This window comes from Tupaia chinensis, unplaced genomic scaffold, assembly GCF_000334495.1.
Source record: "Tupaia chinensis unplaced genomic scaffold, TupChi_1.0 Scaffold145208_1, whole genome shotgun sequence".
NCBI classification, from domain to species: Eukaryota; Metazoa; Chordata; class Mammalia; order Scandentia; family Tupaiidae; genus Tupaia; species Tupaia belangeri.
This window is the reverse complement of record NW_006205068.1, coordinates 2,220,336-2,233,374: the sequence shown is the minus strand read 5'-3', so window position 1 is coordinate 2,233,374 and position 13,039 is coordinate 2,220,336. Positions and strand designations below refer to the sequence as shown.

At 58.3% G+C, this 13,039-nt stretch overlaps 1 protein-coding gene across 1 annotated transcript in view; it reads right to left on the bottom strand.

Annotated features, from left to right (window-relative positions):
• The window catches only part of MICALL2 (MICAL like 2), a 21,959-nt gene that overhangs the window by 6,668 nt on the left and 2,252 nt on the right, over positions 1-13,039 (bottom strand). The window contains 6 exon segments of the mRNA XM_006167881.3: positions 121-386; positions 2,116-2,889; positions 3,515-3,630; positions 4,398-4,588; positions 5,383-5,524; positions 7,570-7,618. Coding sequence (XP_006167943.1) covers positions 121-386; positions 2,116-2,889; positions 3,515-3,630; positions 4,398-4,588; positions 5,383-5,524; positions 7,570-7,618 — 1,538 coding nt within the window.

Here is a 13,039-nt window from a genome sequence, read left to right as displayed (position 1 = left end):
CCCGGGGGCCCGCCAGCCACAACACAGGGAGACCCTGGGTGTTGGTGACCCCGTCGACAGTAGACCCCCGCAGCCTCTTACAACCCGCATCCTCCACCCACCCCACAAGGGGGCTCTTACCCTTTGCTGCTGGGGCCTCTGGCTTCAACCTGGAGCCAGCACACACCCTGCCACCTCCTGAGGACTCAGCCAAACTCCTGCCCACCTGGGGCGATGTGGACGCCTGAGAGGAGCTGCCTTTGTTCGGGGCGGCTGTTGGCTCTGTCCTCAACCGGGGACTAAGAAGCTGTGGAGACGCTGACTGTGACAGCTTGACTGAGGGACTTGCTTGTGGCCCTTCAGTTTTGGGATGGGAATTTGGGGCAGGGGAGGTGACTGGGGATGGCCTGTGGGTAAGAGATTGGCATCAGGCACAGGTGGATCCAGCAGCCCCCACCATCATCCCTAGGTGGAAACCCCTCCGTGTTGCGCTGATACCTAGTTCCTAGCTCCCAGTGCCCACCCTCTGGGTGGAGGACAGATCCGCCCAGGGAGGGATGGGCCTCTGCTCTAGCACTGCATATGCTGGTGACTGCCATTGCCTTCCCATTAAATCCAGGCCAGCTGAGACGTAAATGCCCCAAAACACACATGCACAGGGGCCAGGGCCCAGAAGCACTGGAGACCTGGCCCCGGAGGCCCTGCCCTGCTCAGTCCTGAGGGGCTTCAGGCTCTGCAGCCCAGCCAGGCAGGAGGCCTGCATACATGCTGCACAGCTCCAAGCCACCCTGTGTTCCCAGGGATGGGCACACCAGAAAGGCTGCCAGCATGGAAGCCCAGGGTGGGGACACCAGGTGACCTCCCAAAGCCAGGACTGCATTCTGCCGGGGAAGGGGGGATGGAACAGCTTCTGCAGATCCCCTATCTCCCGATGCAACCAATTCCCTCCTCCCTTCTCCCTCCCCTACTCTGGGCCCAGGGCTGAGCAGGTTGGGCTCCCCACCCCAGGAAACACTTGCTGGAGGGTCCACCAAGAGTCTCGGGCCCCCAGGATGCCTTGACATACCCCAGTCCCAGGAGAGACAGGGCAGGCTGGCTCTCGGCACATCCCAGTGGCTACCCTGGGAGCCCAGCACCACTACTGACCCAGCAAGGGAACATCAGGCGGCTCTGAGCGGGGACTGCCCCACACTAAAATAAAGGGCAGCAAACAGCGTGCAGGCCAGCCTGGGAAGGGGTCTTCTTACTCGCCAGGCAACCTACTGGGCTGAAGGGTGCACCCCAAATCCATGTCCACCGGGAAACTCAGCGTGCCTTTACTTGGAACTAGGGTCTTTGCAGACGTGATGGTATTAATATGCAGTCACACTGGATTGAGCAGACCCTAGTCCAATCATGGGTGTCCTTATAAGAGACAGAAGAGAAGAGAGACACAGAGAGAGACCCATGTGAAGATGGAGGCAGAGACTACAGAGATGCAACCACAAGCCAAGGAATGCCCGGGCCACCAGAAACTGGAAGAGGCAGAGAGAGACCCTCTCCTAGAGCCCCTCGGGGGAGTATGGCCTGCCCACACTGTGATACAGGACATCTGGCCTTCAGAACCATGAGCGGAGACATCTCGGTGTCTAAGCCACCTGTGAGAGGAGCCTTGAGAACAGCACAGGACCCTCCCCCTTTCCATCAGTACCATCTTTTGGGGCCCAGGATGTGGAAGGTGTGGGCAAGGAAGGTCAGTGCCCAGCTCAAGCCAGCTCAGCCAGCTGGCATCCCCGCTTGCCACTTCCATTTCCTCATCCGGAAAATAGCCACGGGGTCCTCGGGCGCCGGCCACGTACTGCACAGCAGCCCCAGGGCAGCAGCATCGCTGCCCCTGAGCCCTGCTGAGCATGCAGGCAGTGGCTCTCCAGTCATAACCTGCCTCCCGCCTCCCAGATCACCACACGCTGCAGCGCCTATCCCCTCTCCCGCGTACCAGCTGAGGAAACTGAGGCTGGGAGAAGTGCAGTCCCCACAGCCCCGTAGCTGGGGAGAAACAGCCCAGATCACCCCCAGCTGCCTCCAACTCCTCTTGACCTCTTGGTGACTGGTGGGCCAGGAGGACCGTACCCCTAACCCCTCTCTTTTTTTACCCACCTGCCAGGCGCCTGGGGACTGGCTTCCCCCAGCCCTGGAAGGGCCTTCCTGAGGAAGCTCAGTGCTTGCTCCCTGGAAAGAGCATCTGTTGGAGCTGAGACCCTGCCAGCTGGGCCATTGCTGGGGGTGGCTCCAGGGGTTTGGAAGAACTTCTCCCGAGCCTGCTGGGTCTTGGAGGATGATGGAGTCCATGCTGGGGAGTCCCCTCTGCCTGGGGATGCAGAGCTCAAACTGAGCTTGGTCTGAAGAGCTGCTACGTGGGGGGCTCCCTTGCCTTGTGGTGTGGCTGGGTAAGGGTTCAGGGTACTCGGGGGCACGGCAGGATGGGAGTCAACCGTGTCCTGGGCAGGCGACGACCATCCTGTTGGGGAGCTGTTGGTAACACGCGTGCCAGTTTTGCCATCCATCACATGGCTTGTGGAGAATGTGGGCCCAGCTGGGCTCCCTGGATGGCCATGCGAGGAGGTGGTGACCGAGGGATCAGATGCAGCCAGAGCAAAGCCTTTGGCAGTCAAGTTGCCCACTGCAGACCTCCCAGCTGGTGGCCTGGCCTTTGGCCCTGCTTCCCTTAGCCCATTCGCCTCCTGGGCCTTCCACAGGGTGCTGGGGGCCCTGGAGTCCGTAGGGATGACCTCTGGCTGTTTGGGGGCCGAACTTGGCAACTTGGGGCTTGCAGAGGTGGCTTTGTGGTGGTGGCTGGTACAGACGAAGACACCTGGCTCTCCGGTGGCTCTGTAGGCCCCTGAGTGCAGCGTGTTGGAGCACTGCTTGCACCTGTGGGGGAGTCATGCAGAACTCCAGGTCTGTGTGCCTTGTCCACTCGGTCACTCATCTACCCACCTGTTCACTCATTCATGGTTTCCTAAGCACCAAACTTACGTATTCCTGTATTCACTCATGTGGTCACTGATTCATTCAGCAAACACCTCCTCTCATGGTACGTAATCATTTTGAGTCATAGATCTACAGACCCCCCAGAAAGTGTTTGTGCATGTCAAAGATATACATACACACATACACACACACACATGCATGCCACCCTGTGCCCCACTTTGGGGGCCTGACCCACCCCAACCATGCAGAGTGGCGAAGACATATGAGAAGGAGGTGCTTGCCCTCCAGGAGCCACCACCCAGCAGGTGCAGGGCGGACGGTCAGAGGGAAAAGCCTAAGTACAGACGGCTGAGAGCCAATGAAGGGACGCTCAGTCAGCATTTCTGAAAAGACGGCTACGGTGTCTCTGCAAGGACCCTGGAGGAGGTACTGGGGCTAAGCGAGAAGGCACCTGGCCCAGAGGTGTCTGAGAACACGAACATATCGGGCCACTGGCAATAGGTGAGGCCGAGGAGGAGGGAGATGGAGTCCCATGGGGGGTGTGGCGTGCCAGGAGGGAGCCCACCTGAAGCAGCTGCGATGGTAGAGCTTCCCGTCGGCCAGGTGCCGCTGCACGAGGTGCACGTGCTTGCCGCAGACTCCGCAGGTGCTGCTGACCGAGCTGCCCGCTGATGCCAGGCCCTTGGGAGGGATGCCAGGAGCAGCTGATTGCCAGCCGACATCAGAGCTGTCATCTACCCCAGCCCTCCCTCCTGACAGCTGCCCTACAGGTGCGGCGGAAGATCCAATTCTACAGACAGGACAACGGAGGCTCCCAGAGGAGCCCAGGCAGGGGCAGGAAGGGTTCATGCCCAGGCCACTAGATTCAAGGTTCAAGGCCTCCAGTTCCCACCTTTTTGTGGCACAGGAATCCAATCCAACTCCCAACATCCTGGGGCTGTTCTGCTCCAGTTCCGCGGAGCCTGGAGTGACAGCCCAGGGACAGCAGGGGGCGCCCAACCCCAAGTGATCACCCCCTCCTCAGCCTCCGCCTCTGAAAAGTGGGCTCCCCTAATTCACTTTGCAAAGCTGGCCTGGGAATAAAGGACACAACGTGGCATCTCTTCCTGCCCCAAGAGGGAGGTGACACGGGCCAGAGGCAAGGAACTGCTGTGACCCCAAAGAGGTCTGGGTTCAAGTTCAGCTCCTCCTGCATGAACCCTGCCCCCGGCCTCAGTTCCTCATGAGTACAATGGAAGTCACAACCCCTGCCATACAGGATGGAGGATGCCCCGATAGCCAGTCTCAGGAGGCTTCTTAATCAACAGCAGCCGAGGCTGTGGCCCAGCCCTCAGGGGAACCCCCACCTCAGGCTCCATGGTTTCAGGGTGGATGTGGTCCCACAAGCCTTGATCAGTAAGAGCAACAGAAAACCCAAGAAACCAGAGAGGGCGGAGCTGGGTGCTTACGGCCTTCAGGGGTGGGCCTTCTGCACCCCCATCCTTCCTCTGCACGACAGGGTTTGTCCTGGCTGGAGACAGTGGAGGCCCCCGGGCCGGGGCGGGTGAGGGCAGCTTGGCCGGCTGGGATGGCGCCTTCTTCCCAGACGGTTCCTCATCTGAGCCGGATGGGGGCCTTTTCACGCCGGCCATGCCCCCAACTGACATGAGACGAGTAGGGTCAGGAAGGCTCCAGGCCAGCGCTGCACCCTGGCTCCAAAAGGGCCTCAGTCCCCCGTCCCCCGACCCCCAGGTCCTGGTGCCCGGCATGGGTTTGGTGCCCCAGGACCTCCGAACACTCCTGCTGTCTTGGGGGACAGAGCTGGGGAGGGGCAGCCCTGAGTGCAGTTCTATCCCAGCACAACCCTGGCCTGCCCACAACCCTTCCCTCCCTGCTAGTCCAGATCTGGGGTCAGGGAAGAGGGATTTTTCTGTTTCTCTACCAAGCGGGGCTGGCCTCATGCCCAGAGTGATTCCGGGGATTTCTAAAGCCTGGAAGAGGAATGTGGGGGGCGGGGGAAGGAGTGAACAGCTCCACACACAAAGGGCTGGGATAAAGGCCCAGACTTGTCCCTCCCCTGCCCTGTCCTGCCAGGGCCAACCTGGCTGCCAGAGGATCCCAAATCGGGACCAGATGAAGCCAGGTCTGGGAAGCAAGAACAATGGGCACAGAGGCTCAGGGGTCCAGATGGGAAAACTGAGACCCAGAGCTGGGAGAAGGCTTGAGCTGAGAAGAGGGGGTGGGAATGCACTGGCCTGCGCTAAGCAGGGTGGGCAGGGGCAGTGGGAAAGCCTGGGGCCTCTCAAAGGACAACACGGCATGGGGACCTCCCTCTGCCTCATGTGGCAAGTGCTGGGTAAGAGGCTGGGGAGAGGTCCATGGTGCTTGGGGACACCAGCCACGTGGCCCTGCCATGCATGGCTAGGGTGCAGGCCCAGCCCGGCTGGAACTCACTTGGGGAGCGGCCATGGAAGTAGTTGTAGTACTGGGACACATAGGTGAGGATGCTCAGCCGGTCAGGCACCTTCAGGGCCACCATGTCTTCTGCGTCCAGCAAGGCCGGGATGCCCAGCTGTTCCTCGGCCACACGGAAAGCCTAGGGGGCAGGCAGAGGTCAGCAGGGTAGGGGTGGGGCGAACTGGGGGCCCTCTTCCTCAGCCAGGTCACCAGTTCAGTTCCAAAAAATCATTTGAGCCCAGAAAGGCCTGGGTTCAAAGTTAGAGCTCTGCTCTGTCTGCGTGACCCCCAAAGCCTCAGCTTACCGATCTGTACAGTGGAGATCACAGCCCTGATCATGCAGGACTGGAGGTGTCCGGGAGAGCTCGTCGTGAGTGGGCTCTGAGGCTGTCCCCCACACGGCCCTGCCCAACACTGGGGAGCCAAAGGGAGGGGGCCCTTGAGACAGGGACACAATACGCTAGGCTGGGGAGGGCCAGGGGAGGTGCATGACAGAGTGCCAACTGCATACTGAACACAGGGACCTCAGCTCGGCTTCCAGCACACAACACACGACCAATCCTTTGCTTGACCTCAGCACTCAGCTCTTTCCTTCCTGCGCCCATCCCATCCCATGGCCCCTCCACGCACCACACCTGACTCTTACACTCACCTGGAGACACCCCGGTTGGGGTTGCAGGTGATTCCGCCTGCTCGGGCCTGTGCAAGCTGCCAAACGTGGTCACATCAAAGCCCCACCTAATCGAGCACCAGGACCCTGGGCCTGCTTCCAACACACTCCCATGGCCTTCTGCTCAAATCCCCAGCGCCCTGTCCCCACCCCAGTCTCAGCCACCACGCTCCATCAATTCCATACAGAAATGCAAACCCTTTAAGGGACCCCAGGAGATACCCTCCCACACTCCCCATACCCTGGCATGGGGCCGCAAGCTCTGCCTCCTTCCTGTGGCCACTGTGGGGACACTGGACACTACAGCCCTTCCCTCTGTTACCCTGCCTGAGCCCCCCTGGGCCACTCCTGCCAGCCATGCAGACACACTGAAACCTGACCTGTGAAAGAGAAAATTTGCCAATGGACTCCATTTCTGCCACCTACAGCCCATTTTTCCAGCTCCTTTTAAAGCTCCCAAAAAATCTCCAATCTACCCACTGCTCTGCTATCCCCTCACTGTCCCTGGAATCGACTCTGCACATGGACCCCACTCCAGCCCCAGCCCACACAGGGCACCAGTCTCTTCACTGCCCCTCCTCTCTCTGACAGGTACCAAGGTGTCCCAGGCTCCGTGCTCCTCATCGCACCTCTGCCTTGAAGTTTCCCACCCAGAGCCCACACCACCCAAGTCTCTATCTCCAGCCTCTCCCTAAGCCCCCACAGGGACGTGCTCCCCACATAGATGTCCAACGGCATCCATCCTAGGAGCTCCGAGCCAGAGGCCCTGAAGGGCTGAATTTTAAATTTTATTTCATTCTAACTAAGTTAAATTTGAATTCAGATCACCCAGGAAGTGAGTGGAGATGGAACTGGCCAGGCAGGTTTGACCGTGTCCTGTCCACTCTCACCCTTCCCAGGATGCTTACCCGGAGGGAGAGGTGTGTGCTCAGAACCCACTCGGCAGGAAAACGCCTGCAGAAGCAGCAGGTGGATTCTGCCTTTTGTGCATCAGCCCACGAGGGTGAGTGGAGCATATTTTGCAACCCAACGGGCTAGGCACAGGGAAGGGTCTCACGGTGGAGGAGCTCAGGGCAGGGTTTGAAATTGGGCAGCACTGGGAAAGCTGGAGCCACAGGTGAGTATGAGAGCTGGCCCATCTAGGACCCACGAGGGGGTCCTGCCCTCCCACAGCCCCAGGACCCTAGCTCTGCCGTAGATGGACTGGGCTGGGCTGCCCACAGGAAAGGAAGGTCCCTAGATACTTCCGGCCCCCTTACACCTCCCCTGAGGAAAAGAGCGGACCAGTAGGGCCTGAGCTCCAAGATCTGAATACTGGGGTCACCCAGCTTAGGACTGTATGCAGAGCTGGCAGTGAGCCCCCAGCCTCAGGGCTCTTCAAGCCACTCAGGTGCTCAAAGCAAACTCTTGGACATGGGTTGGGGGCTCAGGGCAGACAGGCTGAGCCAGCTTTGCGGATGATGCTGGGGCTGGGGCTGGGGACACAGGGCTGAGGGTAGGAGTGGGGAACTCACCAGTTTGTTGTTCTCATAAATGTTTTCCTTCCTGAGAGCATCGAAGTTTCTGGAAAATAAAAACACCTGAGTCCAAAGCAGCAGAGAGTCCAAGAAGGGGAGGCCTGGAAGGGTCTCTGAGGTCATCTTGCCCAAATGGGAAAACCAAGGCCAGGAGTGAGGCTGTGAAATAGTGAGAGCAAGTGAGAGGGCAGGTGGGCACTGGGCCAGGGTGCTCTGATCACAGGGATGCTGCCTGGCCCATGCGGCTGCTGCCACCTCCAGCCACCTGGACACGTATGCAGCCTGGTGGCCCATGCATGACCTGCCCTTATTGCCTCAGCCTTCACCTCCAGCACGCTGGAGAGGCCAACCCCTCACCCACCACTCCTGCCCTAACCAGAGGTGGCAGGTTGGCCCTTGTCAAGCCCTGATCACACAAGATCTCATCTCCCTGACTTCCGTAACAACCCTTGGAAGCCTAGACTGTGAGCCCATTTTACAGATGAACAAACCAAGGCCGGGTGGCAGAGGCCCTACGACTACAGGAAGCTATCACTTACCCACTTCCCTTCTTAGGAAGCCTCCAGCCCCCTGTTGTCCATCAATCTGCCCAACTCTCTGGAAAACCTCCAACATTTCCAGCTGGGATCACTTCCCAGGTAACGTGTTCCAGATGCCAAGACCACCCCGCTAGCAGAAAGAGCTTTTGTCCACATGACAAGAGGTGGACAGATTTGTCTCCAAGCGGAAGCCCCTTCCCTGGACTCAGCAAGCGGGAAAGGTGGGCTTCAGCACCCTCGAACCCAGGAGCATACCCTTGTCCAGCTGCATGCATTCCATCCACCTGGGGGTCTCCTCACGTGTGGTGTGACCCCAGAAATGTCCAAGGGCACGTGGGAGGCTGGCCTCTCCAGTGCCCAGGGACCTTAGAACTGTGCTGGGGGCTCAGGAGCTGCTCTTCCTCCCTGGCGCCCCCTGTCCTTTCTGAAGTTCAAGCTCTTCTCCAGTCCCTCCCCAGGGTCACTGACTGAAATGGCCATGTCCCTAGCAAGAATGCCCCAGCCAGTGGGAAGGCTGGGTACCAGTGGGAAGGCAGAGAGCCTCCTCCGTTTGCCTCCGTCCACCCATGAGGCTGCAGCAATGCCTTCCTGTGGACTCGGGAGTGGCCAGTTGCCCCTATAGGGCCACTGAGTTCCTCGGACCCACAGCTCTGGGCAGGTTAAGGCACCCCAAAGCCTTCCTGGCAGTGGCAGTGCCACTGCCCACTGAGCAGTGTCATTGTATGCAAGCCTGGGGCTAGACCAACTCCAAGCTGTTCCGTGGCTCGCCAACTGGCCAGATCACCCTAGCCACCCCACAGCCACCACATCCATCCCACACTCAGGCATCCCCTCCTGCCTGGGGACCTCAGCTCAAGCTATTACATGCATCCGGAACACCCTTTCCCAGTTCTGCCAACTCACTGGCCAGGACTCTTCTCACAGCACCCAGAGGTCCCTGGGTGGACACGTCTACTTCACCTCCCCAAGGCCTAAGCTCACATTCCCTGTGGCATGGGGCACTCAAGTCCCCAAGGAGCTGAACATGTTGGTGGAAGTCACGTCAGAACTGCCTTGCAAACCCTGTCTGGGTGTGCCAAGTGGACACCCACCCATCCCTTCAGGAAGTCCAGGGTGGCCAGCCTTCTGCCACCGGAGGGACCCCTGGGGTCATCCAATGTATTATGTGCCCTCCGGGAAAGACATATTGGAGTCCAAATCTCCAAAACCTCGGAATATGACCTTATTTGGAGACAGAGTCTTTACAAGAAGCAATCGAGTTAAAATGAGGTCATGACAGTGGGCCCTGATCCAATATACCGGCCCTGATCCCTCATGAAAATGGGACAGTTGGACACAGAGGGAAGAGGGTGATGAAGGCAGGGAGATGTCAGCCATTCACAAGCCACACAGAGAGGCCAGAAAGAAATTCTGCCTCTCAGCTTCAGAAGAAAGCAACCCTGCCGACGCCTCAAACTTGGACTTCCAGCCTCCAGAACAGAGCGTCAAGTCGTGTTGTTGCAGCCGCCCAGCGTGGGGTCTGTTTCCACAGCAGGCGGAGCAGACTATACCTGGCTCTTGCTAGCCTGCAGGAAGGTTGGCAGCCTGCGCAAGGCCTTGCTGGACAAAAACGCAGCAGCTTCACCCTCACTCTACACAGTCATCAGCCGCCATTGGTGATGTGGCCGAGCCTCATCCACCCACTCCCCGAGAACCTGCCCACCCAGTGGGCCGCATCCCAGGGCACCTTCCTGAGTCAGATCATTTTCTCAATTGCGTTCTCATCATTTAAAATCAGTATGCTCTGGTCTGACTTCGAAGCACCTACCATAGGCCCAGACACAGCTGGCACTCCATAAATGCATGTTAACTCATTAATCTGTACAATACTTGCTGAATGTGGTTTCTGTAGCTTTGCTACAGGTACATGCACTCACCAGAGAGAGACAGAGAGACAGAAAGTGAGAAATCACCCTGCAGGGGGGATGGCCACACCACAGCCCCTTCTCCTCCATTCTCCTCTCAGGATCTTGGGCACACACGTACATGCACCTGGTGTGAGTTTCAAGCCAAGTCCAGGACTTAACCAGTGGTCAGCTAGGTGGGAGTCCAGTACCTTAACCACTACGGCACCTACTAAACCTAGCGTTGATGTATTCTTTCCACATTGGCCGAATGAATGAATTCATCAGGTCTGTATGCCGGTCATGGAGTTCTTCATTAGTCTACTCTATCAAGCTGTGCCTGGCTCTAGCCGAGCCCCACAGCACAGCTGGCCAGGCCACCACTCGGCCCCTCTCTGTCCTTCTCCCAGCTGGTCACCACTAACCCACGCACTGTTAACTTCAGCTAGTGGAGCCCAGCCAGCATCCTGCCCTGGCGCCACTGGGGGCCCTTGAGAATGTATACCCCCTTCCAAATTCCTGGGCGGCTGACCTCATGCTGTTTATTTCCCAGAACAAAATGCAACCATGCAGGGGGTGGGCACTGGGCTGGGAAGGGAAACAGTCTTTCTTCCAGGCACCTCCAGCATCTGGAGTTAATCCCACTGGAAGGAGGGGGGGGGTGGACAAGCAGAGACAAAGACGTACACAGAAAGAGACAGAGGGAGATGAGAGAAACAGGTGCCAAAAAGCACAGAGACAGGAGAGGTGTGAACACCCAGACAAGGGTCCAAGGAAAGTGCAAAACCACAGAGAAATGCCAAGACAGACGCTCAGAACAGGATTCAGAGCGCAGGCAGAACGAGGGGCAGCACCAGCGCAGGACCAAGGCCAGGAGACCTGTAAGCCCCATCCTCCTCGGCTGGGCCTCTGGAGGCAACTGCTGGGCCTGGGCCGACCCCCTCATAGGCAGCTAGCAGCCCCTCCATGATCATCCTGGGTAGCTCTGGCCAGAGGTAGCACAGGGGTGTGGGCAGCAGGCGCTCAGGCTGGGGAACAGAAGTCCTCTGTCCCTAGGCAGCTTCCTGTTGTCCTCACAGCAGTGTGGGAGGGGAGGTCAGCCCAGCCTGGGTGGCCCAGGAAGGGAGAAGGCGCTGCCTTAGAGCTTCTGGGTGGGGCCTCCACGTGTGAGTCTCTCCTTTGACCCCAGTAACAGGCCTGCCATAGCCAGGGACCCCCTCCCAAGGGCTCTGGACAAAGCCATCTCAGTCACCTAGCATTTCTGGCCCAACCCTGGAGGGGCCTCGAGAAAGCTTAAGTCACCCTACCACATGGCTGAGGGGTAGAGCGTCTGCAGAACCCCAACTTCAAGACACCTTCCCAAGGGACCCTCCACAAGTCCTACAAATGCCCTGAGCCTGGGTCCCCACAGAATAAGGCCTGCAATTCCACACAGTACAAGACCTGCCTCCTACCTCTGTCCAGGCTCCTCTAGCCAGGAAGCTGGCCACACCGCCGAGGCCAGCACTGCAGCCCCGACAAATTTATTGCCTGCAAGGTGGAGGGTGAGGTTGTTTGTTCTGGATGTTTCCTGAGCTCACCTGGCTCCGGGCAGATGTGGCGTCATTCCAGACAGATCCCATGGGCAGGCACCCTGAGGCCACCCTGCAGAAAACCTAGAGTGGGAGTGTACCGGAGGCTGGTAGACAGGGAGCAGGCTGACCAGGAGGGAGCCTACCCCACCTTGCTACCTCCTGGTGGGTATTGCTGTGTAAGCCTGTTTCTTGACCTGCAGGTAGACACTCACGCACACCTCCTGGGTCTCTGTGGGGCTTGTCAGTGCAGGTCACATGAGCTTTGAGGAGCAGGGACACAGAACACGTGAGCCCCCAGATCTCCGCCCTTTCCACCCTCTCTGCGAAGCAGAGGCAGGACTTGGAGCCCAAGTGCCCCACCTGGCTGGCTTAGCGCCCAGGGCCGGTTCCTTCACAGCTGCTCTGCGCTCGGGGCCAAGAGGAAACACACTCAGCGTGCAGCAGGAAGACTGAGGTTGGACAAAGGGAAGGACTTCCTGGTGGCAAAGGTAGGGATAAGGACACAGGATGTCCATTTTCCTGCTGCCAGAGTGTCTTCGCAGGAAGGAGAGGAGGCCAGTGTGGGGGGACTGGGTCTCACCTCAAGTCTGACCTTGGGCCTCCCTGGAGGGGATGTCACTCTGTCCTTCACATGCATTTCCTCCCCTTCCCAGTAGTTACTGAGGGGAGGAGGCTGCTCAGGCGTCACAGTGAGACCCCCTACTCCCAGGTACCACCTCACCAGAGGCATGGCAAGGAGGAGACACAGTAGGCACAGGGTGGGGGGTTTAAGGCACAGGCGAAGGCTGGTTTTTGTGAAGCTCTGTAAGGCAAACCCACATGGGGAGGTTCCCAGTTCGAGTCCAGAGACCTCCCGAAGTATATCAGATCATGGTCTTCATGACCATGACCTGGGACTGGCTGAAGATGAGGGTGGACTGCACCAGGATCCTGTTGTGGGCATTCTCTCTCTGTCTCTGTCTCTCTCAGTCATGGAAGAAATGAATAAACTTAAAAAAAAAAAAAAGATGGAGCAGTAGATAACATAATGGTTACATCACTGGGCCCCCACGTAGTCAGCCACGGTTCGAGTTCCAGACCTGATAGCTTACAACTCACACTGGGCACATGTGTGCATTCGTGCCCAAAATCCTGAGAGGAGAATGGGAGAGAAGAGAGTGTAACATGGCAATCCCCCCGGGGGGTGATTTCTTGCTTTCTGTCTCTGTCTCCCTCTGTCTCTCTCCCTCTCCCTCTCTCTCTCTCTCCCGTGAGCACACATGCCCTATAGCAAAAATCTCTCTTTAAAAAAAGAAAAGAAAAAGGACTCTGTTACTTGGACAGGTAATGTTCCCTCACTCTCATGCACACCCCACTTAACACTCAAGGTATTCAGTCAGTCAGCATCTACCAAGCCCCTGACACACTCCAGCACCTACTGAAACCTGTACTAGGTTCCTCTAGCTGCTGTAACAAATGACCACAAACCGGG